The following is a 12,517-nucleotide window of genomic DNA, read 5'->3' as shown; positions in this document are numbered from 1 at the left end:
GGATCTCCTCTCGCGTCGGTTTTGGTGGCCTAATTTACATAAGGAGGTGGTAACTTTTGTCGCGTCCTGTTGGGTTTGTGCGCGCTCTAAGACCTCACATACCCGTCCGTCTGGGGCCCTCTTACCTTTGAAGATCCCGGAGCGTCCTTGGACTCATCTGTCTATGGACTTTATTACGGACCTCCCTCCGTCTTCGGGTAAAACGGTCATACTCGTTGTAGTGGACAGGTTCAGCAAGATGGCACATTTTATCACTCTTCCGGCTCTCCCTAATGCTAAAACTCTTGCGCAGGTGTTCATTGGGGAGATTGTGAGGCTTCACGGGGTACCCTCCGAGGTGGTGTCTGATCGGGGGTCTCAGTTTGTGTCTAAGTTCTGGAAGGCGTTTTGTGCACGGCGGGGGATGCAGTTGTCATTCTCATCGGCTTTTCATCCTCAGACCAATGGTCAGACGGAACGTATGAACCAGAGCTTGGAGACATATCTCCGGTGTTTTGTGTCAGAGAACCAGGAGGACTGGGCTTCTTTCTTACCTCTGGCAGAGTTTGCTCTTAATAATAGGCGGAGCGAGTCCACTGGTAAGTCCCCGTTTTTTGGGGCATATGGTTTTCACCACCAGTTTTGTACTTTCAGTGGGGGGGGCTCTTCGGGGGTTCCTGAGGAGGAACGATTTTCCTCATCACTCGCTTCAGTATGGAGAGGGGTGCTGAAGAATCTGAATACTATGGGGAACCGATACAAACGTATGGCTGATAGGAGGAGAGTGTCTGGTCCGGACCTAAGTGTGAACGATCGGGTATGGTTGTCTACCAGGAATATAAAACTTAAGGTTCCCTCCTGGAAACTGGGTCCCAGGTTCATCGGGCCGTACAGAATCAGTTCTATTATTAATCCGGTGGCATTCCGTCTTGACCTCCCCCCTACGTTTAAAATTCACAACGTGTTTCACAGATCGTTGCTTAAGAGGTATGTGGCACCTTTACCTCCCCCTCCAGTGGTTGTCAATGGTAACTTGGAGTTCCAGGTATCGAGGGTCATTGATTCACGCTTTAATCGCCGGTCCCTTCAGTACCTGGTTCATTGGAAGGGGTATGGTCCTGAGGAGAGGATGTGGGTTCCTGCGTCGGATATTAACGCAGACCGATTAGTCCGGGCCTTCCACACGACTCACCCGGATAAACCTGGCCCTGAGGGTCCGGAGGCCCCTCGTAGAAGGGGGGGTACTGTCACGGGTGTGTTGCCACGAAGATCGTCACGAGTACACAGCCTGACTTCTCGCAGCTGACTTGTTGGTGCTTTGTGTTTCTCGGCAGTGAGGGAGTTAATTCTCTCTCTCTCTCTGGGCTAGTTGAGGTCCAGCCTCGCCCAGCTGCAATCAATGCTTCTGTAGTGAGACTCCTTCATATACCTGCTGGTCTGTTTGGGAGGTGTCGGTGAAAGCATTTCATTCTGACTGACAGAGCGGATCGTGGTGTTTGGAGTTGCTGAGATAAGTGTATTTGGAAGTGTTTTTTCCCTTTCCTCGCTTTATCATTTATCTCCTTTCCCGTTGGTTTTCCCTCTGTTGTAGTTGAGAAGTTGTTTGTATGCAAGGTGGTTTTGGTTTTTCCCTTGTACTGTCTCGTTCGTCTAAATACTGTGTTTGGGCATATTATTTCTTGTTCCCTTTGGTTGTGATCGGGGTCCTTCTCAGGACTAGATTACTGAGGTGCAGGGATCTTCAGGAGGTAGGGGTTACGCTGGCGGCCTGGACCTCTGTACCTTTAACAGTACCTCCAGGTTGAGGGATTAGTCAGGGCCCCAGCTTAGGGTCAGCTTAGGCCCCCTACCTCCAGTATACAGAGACAGCGTGACATATACCTACTATAATACTGCTCCTATATACAAGAATATAACTACTATAATACTGGCCCCTATGTACAAGAATATAACTACTATAATACTGCCCCCTATGTACAAGAATATAACTACTATAATACTGCCCCTATGTACGAGAATTTAACTACTATAATACTGCCCCCTATGTACAAGAATATAACTACTATAATACTGCTCCCTATATACAAGAATATAAGTACTATAATACTGCTCCTATCTATAAGAATATAACTACTATAATACTACTCCCTATATACAAGAATATAACTACTATAATACTGCCCCTATATACAAGAATATAACTACTATAATACTGCTTCTATGTGCAAGAATATAACTACTATAATACTGCCCCATTTGTACAAGAATATAACTACTATAATACTGCCCCTATGTACAAGAATATAACTACTATAATACTGCCCCCTATGTACAAGAATATTACTACTATAATACTGCCCCCTATGTACAAGAATATAACTACTATAATACTGCCCCTATGTATAAGAATATGACTACTATAATACTGCCCCCTATGTACAAGAATATAACTACTATAATACTGCCCCCCTTGTACAAGAATATAACTACTATAATACTGCCCCCCTTGTACAAGAATATAACTACTATAATACTGCCCCTATGTACAAGAATATAACTACTATAATACTGCCCCCTATGTACAAGAATATAACTTCTATAATACTGCCCCTATGTACAAGAATATAACTACTATAATACTGCCCCTATGTACAAGAGTATAACTACTATAATACTGCCCCTATGTACAAGAATATAACTACTATAATACTGCTCCCTATGTACAAGAATATAACTACTATAATACTGCATCCTATGTACAAGAATATAACTACTATAATACTGCTCCTATGTACAAGAATATAACTACTATAATACTGATCCTATATACAAGAATATACCTACTATAATACTGCTCCTATATACAAGAATATAACTCCTACAAGTGCTGTTTGCTCTTCGGACGCTGGTTGTGTTTGTGGTCCTTGTCTCTGTACTCTTTGTCCGCTCCACTTGTTGTCTGTAATTTTCCATTACCTTTATGGAGAGACCTAGTGATGGACTGTAGACTGATCCGAGCTTTGGTCATTTGTCAGGATGTCCGGTGTAATCATTCTAGTTATAGGAATTGTACAAAGACAGATTTTCCTTCTCCCTGAGCTTTTTTCTCCAATATTCGATCCAGCCCTAACAATTCCTCATGATGGAGCGTGTCACTTTGCCGCATCTTTACACTGGAAATTGTATTATGTGTTACGTAGTATCAGAGTTGAGCTGATGGTGGTGGAGCAGATTGTGGTGGGGCAGATTGTGGTGGGGCAGATTGTGGTGGGGCAGATTGTGGTGGAGCAGATTGTGGTGGGGCAGATTGTGGTGGGGCAGATTGTGGTGGAGCAGATGGTGGTGGGGCAGATTGTTGTGGAGCAGATTGTGGTGGGGCAGATTGTAGTGGGGCAGATTGTGGTGGAGCAGATTGTGGTGGAGCAGATTGTGGTGGAGCAGATTGTGGTGGAGCAGATTGTGGTGGGGCAGATTGTTGTGGAGCAGATTGTGGTGGGGCAGATTGTAGTGGGGCAGATTGATGGGAGGCAGATTGTAGTGGGACAGGTTGTTGTGGGGCAGATTGTTGTGGGGCAGATTGTGGTGGAGCAGATTGTGGTGGAGCAGATTGTGGTGGGGCAGATTGTGGTGGGGCAGATTGTAGTGGGGCAGATTGATGGGAGGCAGATTGTAGTGGGACAGGTTGTTGTGGGGCAGATTGTGGTGGGGCAGATTGTGGTGGAGCAGATTGTGGTGGAGCAGATTGTGGTGGGGCAGATTGTGGTGGAGCAGATTGTGGTGGAGCAGATTGTGGTGGAGCAGATTGTGGTGGAGCAGATTGTGATGGGGCAGATTGTGGTGGGGCAGATTGTGGTGGAGCAGATTGATGGGAGGCAGATTGTAGTGGGACAGGTTGTTGTGGGGCAGATTGTGGTGGAGCAGATTGTGGTGGGGCAGATTGTGGTGGAGCAGATTGTGGTGGGGCAGATTGTGGTGGAGCAGATTGTGGTGGGGCAGATTGTGGTGGAGCAGATTGATGGGAGGCAGATTGTAGTGGGACAGGTTGTTGTGGGGCAGATTGTGGTGGGGCAGATTGTGGTGGGGCAGATTGTGGTGGAGCAGATTGTGGTGGGGCAGATTGATGGGAGGCAGATTGTAGTGGGACAGGTTGTTGTGGGGCAGATTGTGGTGGGGCAGATTGTGGTGGGGCAGATTGTGGTGGAGCAGATTGTGGTGGGACAGGTTGTGGTGGGGCAGATTGTGGTGGGGCAGATTGTGGTGGGGCAGATTGTGGTGGAGCAGATTGTGGTGGGGCAGATTGTGGTGGGGCAGATTGTAGTGGGGCAGATTGATGGGAGGCAGATTGTAGTGGGACAGATTGTAGTGGGGCAGATTGTGGTGGGGCTGATTGTGGTGGGGCTGATTGTAGTGGGGCAGATTGTGGTGGAGCAGATTGTAGTGAGACAGGTTGTTGTGGGGCAGATTGTGGTGGGGCAGATTGTGGTGGGGCAGATTGTGGTGGAGCAGATTGTAGTGAGACAGGTTGTTGTGGGGCAGATTGTGGTGGGGCAGATTGTGGTGGAGCAGATTGTAGTGAGACAGGTTGTTGTGGGGCAGATTGTGGTGGGACAGATTGTAGTGGGGCAGATTGTGGTGGGGCTGATTGTGGTGGGGCTGATTGTAGTGGGACAGATTGTAGTGGGGCAGATTGTGGTGGGGCTGATTGTGGTGGGGCTGATTGTAGTGGGGCAGATTGTGGTGGAGCAGATTGTAGTGAGACAGGTTGTTGTGGGGCAGATTGTGGTGGGGCAGATTGTGGTGGGGCAGATTGTGGTGGAGCAGATTGTGGTGGGGCAGATTGTGGTGGGGCAGATTGTGGAGGGGCAGATTGATGGGAGGCAGATTGTAGTGGGACAGGTTGTTGTGGGGCAGATTGTGGTGGGGCAGATTGTGGTGGGGCAGATCTGCTCCTTATCTCATATCTGTTATCAGTCATCTGGAGTGCAAAACATAAGTTATAGCACCGGTGAAACTGGCTGATAAAGAGGGAGGAGAAATCAGCGCGTTACGACGACTTTCCTCGGCTGATCGGCGGATTGTTCTTCTTCTCGGTATCTGGTAACAGAGGGGTGACGTCTCCTTGTATCCAGTCGTGGTCTCATCTCTTCTTGGCGCCACCAGGAGGCTGAGGTTTTCTTACTGTGTGATTTTATCAGATGTCTTTGTGCTGTGAGCTCTGCAGCACGGTGGCTCAGCGGTTAGCACTGTATGGTGGCTCAGTGGTTAGCACTGTATGGTGGCTCAGTGGTTAGCACTGTATGGTGGCTCAGTGGTTAGCACTGTATGGTGGCTCAGTGGTTAGCACTGTATGGTGGCTCAGCGGTTAGCATTGTATGGTGGCTCAGTGGTTAGCACTGTATGGTGGCTCAGTGGTTAGCACTGTATGGTGGCTCAGTGGTTAGCACTGTACGGTGTCTCTGGGGTTAGCACTGTATGGTGGCTCTTGGGTTAGCACTGTATGGTGGCTCAGTGGCTAGCATTGTATGGTGGCTCAGTGGTTAGCACTGTATGGTGGCTCTGGGGTTAGCACTGTATGGTGTCTCTGGGGTTAGCACTGTATGGTGGCTCTTGGGTTAGCACTGTATGGTGGCTCAGTGGCTAGCATTGTATGGTGGCTCAGTGGTTAGCACTGTATGGTGGCTCTGGGGTTAGCACTGTATGGTGGCTCTGGGGTTAGCACTGTATGGTGGCTCTTGGGTTAGCACTGTATGGTGGCTCAGTGGCTAGCATTGTATGGTGGCTCAGTGGTTAGCACTGTATGGTGGCTCTGGGGTTAGCACTGTATGGTGGCTCTGGGGTTAGCACTGTATGGTGGCTCTTGGGTTAGCACTGTATGGTGGCTCAGTGGTTAGCATTGTATGGTGGCTCAGTGGTTAGCACTGTATGGTGGCTCAGTGGTTAGCATTGTATGGTGGCTCAGTGGTTAGCACTGTATGGTGGCTCAGTGGTTAGCATTGTATGGTGGCTCAGTGGTTAGCACTGTATGGTGACTCTGGGGTTAGCACTGTATGGTGGCTCAGTGGTTAGAATTGTATGGTGGCTCAGTGGTTAGCACTGTATGGTGGCTCAGTGGTTAGCACTGTATGGTGGCTCTGGGGTTAGCACTATATGGTGGCTCAGGGGTTAGCACTGTATGGTGGCTCTGGGGTTAGCACTGTATGGTGGCTCAGTGGTTAGCACTGTATGGTGGCTCTGTGGTTAGCACTGTATGGTGGCTCTGTGGTTAGCACTGTACGGTGGCTCAGTGGTTAGCACTGTATGGTGGCTCTGGGGTTAGCACTGTATGGTGGCTCTGGGGTTAGCACTGTATGGTGGCTCAGTGGTTAGCATTGTATGGTGGCTCAGTGGTTAGCATTGTATGGTGGCTCAGTGGTTAGCACTGTATGGTGGCTCAGTGGTTAGCACTGTATGGTGGCTCTGGGGTTAGCACTGTATGGTGGCTCTGGGGTTAGCACTGTATGGTGGCTCAGTGGTTAGAATTGTATGGTGGCTCAGTGGTTAGCACTGTATGGTGGCTCTGGGGTTAGCACTATATGGTGGCTCAGGGGTTAGCACTGTATGGTGGCTCAGGGGTTAGCACTGTATGGTGGCTCTGGGGTTAGCACTGTATGGTGGCTCAGTGGTTAGCACTGTATGGTGGCTCTGTGGTTAGCACTGTACGGTGGCTCTGTGGTTAGCACTGTACGGTGGCTCTGGGGTTAGAACTGTATGGTGGCTCAGTGGTTAGCACTGTATGGTGGCTCAGTGGTTAGCACTGTATGGTGGCTCTGGGGTTAGCACTGTATGGTGGCTCAGTGGTTAGCACTGTATGGTGGCTCAGTGGTTAGCACTGTATGGTGGCTCAGTGGTTAGCACTGTATGGTGGCTCTGGGTTTAGCACTGTATGGTGGCTCGGTTTAGCACTGTATGGTGGCTCAGTGGTTAGCACTGTATGGTGGCTCTGGGGTTAGCACTGTATGGTGGCTCTGGGGTTAGCACTGTATGGTGGCTCAGTGGTTAGCACTGTACGGTGGCTCTGTGGTTAGCACTATATAGTGGCTCTGGTGTTAGCACTGTATGGTGGCTCAGTGGTTAGCACTGTATGGTGGCTCAGTGGTTAGCACTATATAGTGGCTCTGGTGTTAGCACTGTATGGTGGCTCTGGGGTTAGCACTGTATGGTGGCTCTGGGGTTAGCACTGTATGGTGGCTCAGAGGTTAGCACTGTATGGTAGCTCTGGGGTTAGCACTGTATGGTGGCTCTGGGGTTAGCACTGTATGGTGGCTCAGTGGTTAGCACTATATAGTGGCTCTGGTGTTAGCACTGTATGGTGGCTCAGTGGTTAGCACTGTACGGTGGCTCTGTGGTTAGCACTGTACGTTGGCTCAGTGGTTAGCACTGTATGGTGGCTCTGGGGTTAGCACTGTATGGTGGCTCAGTGGTTAGCACTGTATGGTGGCTCTGGGGTTAGCACTGTATGGTGGCTCTGGGGTTAGCACTGTATGGTGGCTCAGTGGTTAGCACTGTACGGTGGCTCTGTGGTTAGCACTATATAGTGGCTCTGGTGTTAGCACTGTATGGTGGCTCAGTGGTTAGCACTGTATGGTGGCTCAGTGGTTAGCACTATATAGTGGCTCTGGGGTTAGCACTGTATGGTGGCTCTGGTGTTAGCACTGTATGGTGGCTCAGTGGTTAGCACTGTACGGTGGCTCTGTGGTTAGCACTGTACGTTGGCTCAGTGGTTAGCACTGTATGGTGGCTCTGGGGTTAGCACTGTATGGTGGCTCAGTGGTTAGCACTGTATGGTGGCTCTGGGGTTAGCACTGTATGGTGGCTCAGGGGTTAGCACTGTATGGTGGCTCTGGGGTTAGCACTGTATGGTGGCTCAGTGGTTAGCACTGTATGGTGGCTCTGTGGTTAGCACTGTATGGTGGCTCAGTGGTTAGCACTGTACGGTGGCTCTGTGGTTAGCACTGTACGTTGGCTCAGTGGTTAGCACTGTATGGTGGCTCTGGGGTTAGCACTGTACGGTGGCTCTGTGGTTAGCACTGTACGTTGGCTCAGTGGTTAGCACTGTATGGTGGCTCTGGGGTTAGCACTGTACGGTGGCTCTGTGGTTAGCACTGTACGTTGGCTCAGTGGTTAGCACTGAAGCCTTGCAGTGCTGGGATCCTTGGTTGAAATCCCATCAAGGACAACACCTGCAAGGAGTTTGTATGTTCTCCCTGTGGGTTTCCTCTGGGTTCTCCGGTTTCCTACCACACTCCAGAGACTGATAGGGAATGTAGATTGTGAGCCCCAATGGGGACAGCGATGATGATGTCTGTACAGCGCTGCGGAATATGTTGGCACTATATAAAAATAAAGATTGTTATTATTATTACTCTGCGAGGGAAATGTAGTATTAAAGGCCACACAGGACACCGAGACGTCTGAAGTCTCCTGCAGAGCAGCGCTCCTCTGTGACTTACATTGGCGGTTCCAAGCTTTCTCCACGACGTCCATGCGCCATATTAGCCTCAGCTCATTGGCTTCGTCATCCACTTTATCCCTTAAAATGCTGGAAGAGAAGAGGTGGATGTCTTATCTAATGAACTGAGCCCGAGCCCTTCATGTCCTTTAGCACCAGGAATAGGATCTACGTCAAAATAAATGGGGAAATGGATCTTCAGCTCAATTATCTAATCCAGCCCCTTCTCCATCACAGTACAATGGAGAAAAGGGGGCTCAGCTAATAAACTGAGCCGGACTGACAGCCCCCTTCATGCCGCGGACCCAAGGAGGGTGGGGGGTGCGCTTCATCTCAGAGCGAATGTGGAAGTAGCGGAGGGATGTGATGAACAGACAATGCTGCGGAATTTAGAATTATGTTATTATTATGTTATTTACAAAATATCAAAGTAACTTTTCATGTTTCCCATCAGCCCCTTCCAGGTAATGATAAATCCCTTGTGCCAGTCGTCAGTAAATCTTCCCTCGGGTAATTTCCCACGTACAGTTCTGCGGTTTTTGCTGCAAATCGATGGAAGAAAATCTGCAGCAAATTAAGTAAGAGATTTGTGACTGACCCTGAACTAAAAGTCCTTCCCACGTTGTCAGAAATCTGCAGCGTCAATTGGCCAGAGCGGCGGATTGTGCAGCAGTTTATTTGCGGCTCTCCTTCCGTATTCACCACTTGTGTCTTACACAGCGCAGATTCAATTGCTGCAGATTTTTTCGCATTTTTTCCTCTACAAATATCCGCAGCATTTTCTCCACAAGGGGATTTACCATTAGGAGAGATAAAGTACAGGAGAATAATCCCCCGGAGCAGCGCTCCTGCCCAGCCCCCGACACGTCCTTATGTATGACCTTAACTGGCGATAAGTTCATCCTATGAAGGATCGTGATTGATTTGGTTAATTTAGGTCATGATTTCTAGGTCGGGGGTCTCGTCAGGGGACATTAGAGGCAGAATCAGCCACGACTTATTAGTTTTGTTTATATGAACCCCCAACACATTGTTAATATTAAGGTAGACGAGGCCGTTATATTGGGAAATCAGCGGGATAAAAAGTGAGTTTTGTTTAATGGCGTCTCATAAATAAGCGCGGTGTGTGGTCGACGGCAGACTGACAGCGCTCACAACGTTGCCGCTGATCTACGGCTTTAATTCCCGGCTTTTATGAAAATGTGACTATTTACTGACTTTTATTGTCCAAGTTTAATTGCGTTGAGATTAATTTCGCTTTGTCTTTTCCCCTTCACAGAGGGCGACGAGACAGGAGTTATGGATAGTCTGCTCGAGGCCTTACAGTCGGGCGCGGCGTTCAGAGACCGCAGAAAACGAACTCCGAAAGCCAATGGTAAGTGCGCTCTACCACCGCCGCTACCCCCCGCTCCAGCAGCCATGGTGGGAGCACGTGGGGTTACACCGTCCCTGTGACCCTGCAGAGACACTGCGCAGATTAGGGACGGCGCAAAGCTCAGCATCACGCAGAGCAGAACGCGTTACATGTGTAGTGCTGAAGGGGGCGCCGCTGCTCCTGCTCCACTCATTCTGCAGCGTACGGTTATATTTATCTACCGTGATGTCTGTGTACAGTTATATTGATGTACTATGACGTCTATATACGGTTGTATATCTGTACCATGAAATCTATATGCGGTTATATTTATATACTATGACGTCTATATATGGTTATATTTATGTACTATGATGTCTATATACGGTTATATTTATGCAATGTGACGTTCATCTACGGTTATATTTATGTACTATGATGTCTATGTGCGGTTATATTTATGCGCCGTGACGTTTATGTACGGTTATATTTATGCGCCGTGACGTCTATGTACGGTTATATTTATGCGCCGTGACGTCTATGTACGGTTATATTTATGCGCCGTGACGTCTATGTACGGTTATATTTATGCGCCGTGACGTCTATGTACGGTTATATTTATGCGCCGTGACGTCTATGTACGGTTATATTTATGCGCCGTGACGTCTATGTACGGTTATATTTATGCGCCGTGACGTTCATCTACGGTTATATTTCTGGGGTCTGTGTGAACATTTCGGCAGAATATCCTTCTTCTGTTTGGACCTTCCAGCTTCTTGATGAGACTTCACCTCTGATTTCAGTTCTGCTTCTTCTCTCGCTTCTTTGCCTTTGACTTTTCTGAACCTGATTGTGTTTTCTGATGAGTCGGGTTCACACTATGGGGGGTCCGTCTGGTTGGTGGCGGTATATGTGTATGTACAGTGGTGGCCAAAAGTATTGGCACCCCTGCAATGCTGTCAGATAATACTCAGTTTCTTCCTGAAAATGATTGCAATCACAAATTCTTTGGTCTTATTATCTTCATTTAATTTGTCTTCAATGAAAAAACACAAAAAGAATTGTCCTAAAGCCAAATTGGATATAATTCCACACCAAACCTAAAAAAGGGGGTGGACAAAAGTATTGGCACTGTTTGAAGAATCCTATGATGCTTCTCTAATTGGTGTAATTAACAGCACCTGTAACTTACCTGTGGCACCTAACAGGTGTTGGCAATAACTAAATCACACTTGCAGCCAGTTAACATGGATTAAAGTTGCCTCAACCTCTGTCCTGTGTCCTTGTGTGACCACATTGAGCCTGGAGAAAAGAAAGAAGACCAAAGAACTGTCTGAGGACTTGAGAAACCAAATTGTGAGGAAGCATGAGCAATCTCAAGGCTACAAGTCCATCTCCAAAGACCTGAATGTTCCTGTGTCTTCCGTGCGCAGTGTCACCAAGAAGTGTAAAGCCCATGGCACTGTGGCTAACCTCCCTAGATGTGGACGGAAAAGAAAACCTGACGAGAGATTTCAACGCAAGATTGTGCAGATGGTGGATAAAGAACCTCGACTAACATCCAAACAAGTTCAAGCTGCCCTGCAGTCCGAGGGTACAACAGTGTCAACCCGTACTATCCGTCAGCGTCTGAATGAAAAGGGACTGTATGGTAGGATACCCAGGAAGACCCCACTTCTTACCCCGAGACATAAAAAGCCAGGCTGGAGTTTGCCAAAACTTACCTGAGAAAGCCTAAAACGTTTTGGAAGAATGTTCTCTGGTCAGATGAGACAAAAGTAGATGGGAAAAAGCATCAACATAGAGTGTACAGGAAAAAAAAAGAGGCATTCAAAGAAAAGAACACGGTCCCTACAGTCAAACATGGCGGAGGTTCCCTGATGTTTTGGGGTTGCTTTGCTGCCTCTGGCACTGGACTGCTTGACCGTGTGCATGGCATTATGAAGTCTGAAGACTACCAACACATTTTGCAGCATAATGTAGGGCCCAGTGTGAGAAAGCTAGGTCTCCCTCAGAGGTCATGGGTCTTCCAGCAGGACAATGACCCAAAACACACTTCCAAAAGCACTATAAAATGGTTTGAGAGCAAGCACTGGAGACTTCTAAGGTGGCCAGCAATGAGTCCAGACCTGAATCCCATAGAACACCTGTGGAGAGATCTCAAAATGGCAGTTTGGAGAAGGCACCCTTCAAATATCAGGGACCTGGAGCAGTTTGCCAAAGAAGAATGGTCTACAATTCCAGCAGAGCATTGTAAGAAACTCATTGATGGTTACCGGAAGCGGTTGTTCCCAGTTATTTTGGCTAAAGGTTGTGCAACCAAGTATTAGGCTGAGGGTGCCAATACTTTTGTCCGGCCCATTTTTGGAGTTTTGTGTGAAATGATCAATGATTTGATTTTTGCTTCATTCTCTTTTGTGTTTTTTCCTTGCAAGCAAATTAAATGAAGAGAATAAGACCAAAGAATTTGTGATTGCAAGAAACTGAGTATTATCTGACAGAATTGCAGGGGTGCCAATACTTTTGGCCACCACTGTACGTTGGGGTCAGTAGTACAATATATAATTCGTTGTGGGCAGTGGGACAATATATAATACATTGGGGGCGGTAGTATAATATATAATACATTGGGGGCGGTAGGACAATATATAATACATTGGAGCAGTAGTATAATATATAATACATTGGGGGCAGTA

General features: G+C 47.9%; 1 protein-coding gene across 3 annotated transcripts in view; it reads left to right on the top strand.

Moving 5' to 3' along the window:
- DIAPH2 (diaphanous related formin 2) overlaps window positions 1–12,517 on the top strand; it is a 2,453,123-nt gene that overhangs the window by 2,171,228 nt on the left and 269,378 nt on the right. For all 3 annotated transcript variants that reach the window (XM_073642200.1, XM_073642202.1, XM_073642201.1), the window contains one exon: window positions 9,747–9,842. In XM_073642200.1, coding sequence (XP_073498301.1) covers window positions 9,747–9,842 — 96 coding nt within the window. The remainder of the gene's footprint in view (window positions 1–9,746; window positions 9,843–12,517) is intronic.

This window comes from Phyllobates terribilis, unplaced genomic scaffold (assembly GCF_046119375.1).
Source record: "Phyllobates terribilis strain yellow unplaced genomic scaffold, ASM4611937v1 Scaffold_7__3_contigs__length_470593459, whole genome shotgun sequence".
Classification (NCBI taxonomy): Eukaryota; Metazoa; Chordata; class Amphibia; order Anura; family Dendrobatidae; genus Phyllobates; species Phyllobates terribilis.
This window is presented reverse-complemented; position numbering and strand designations above follow the sequence as displayed.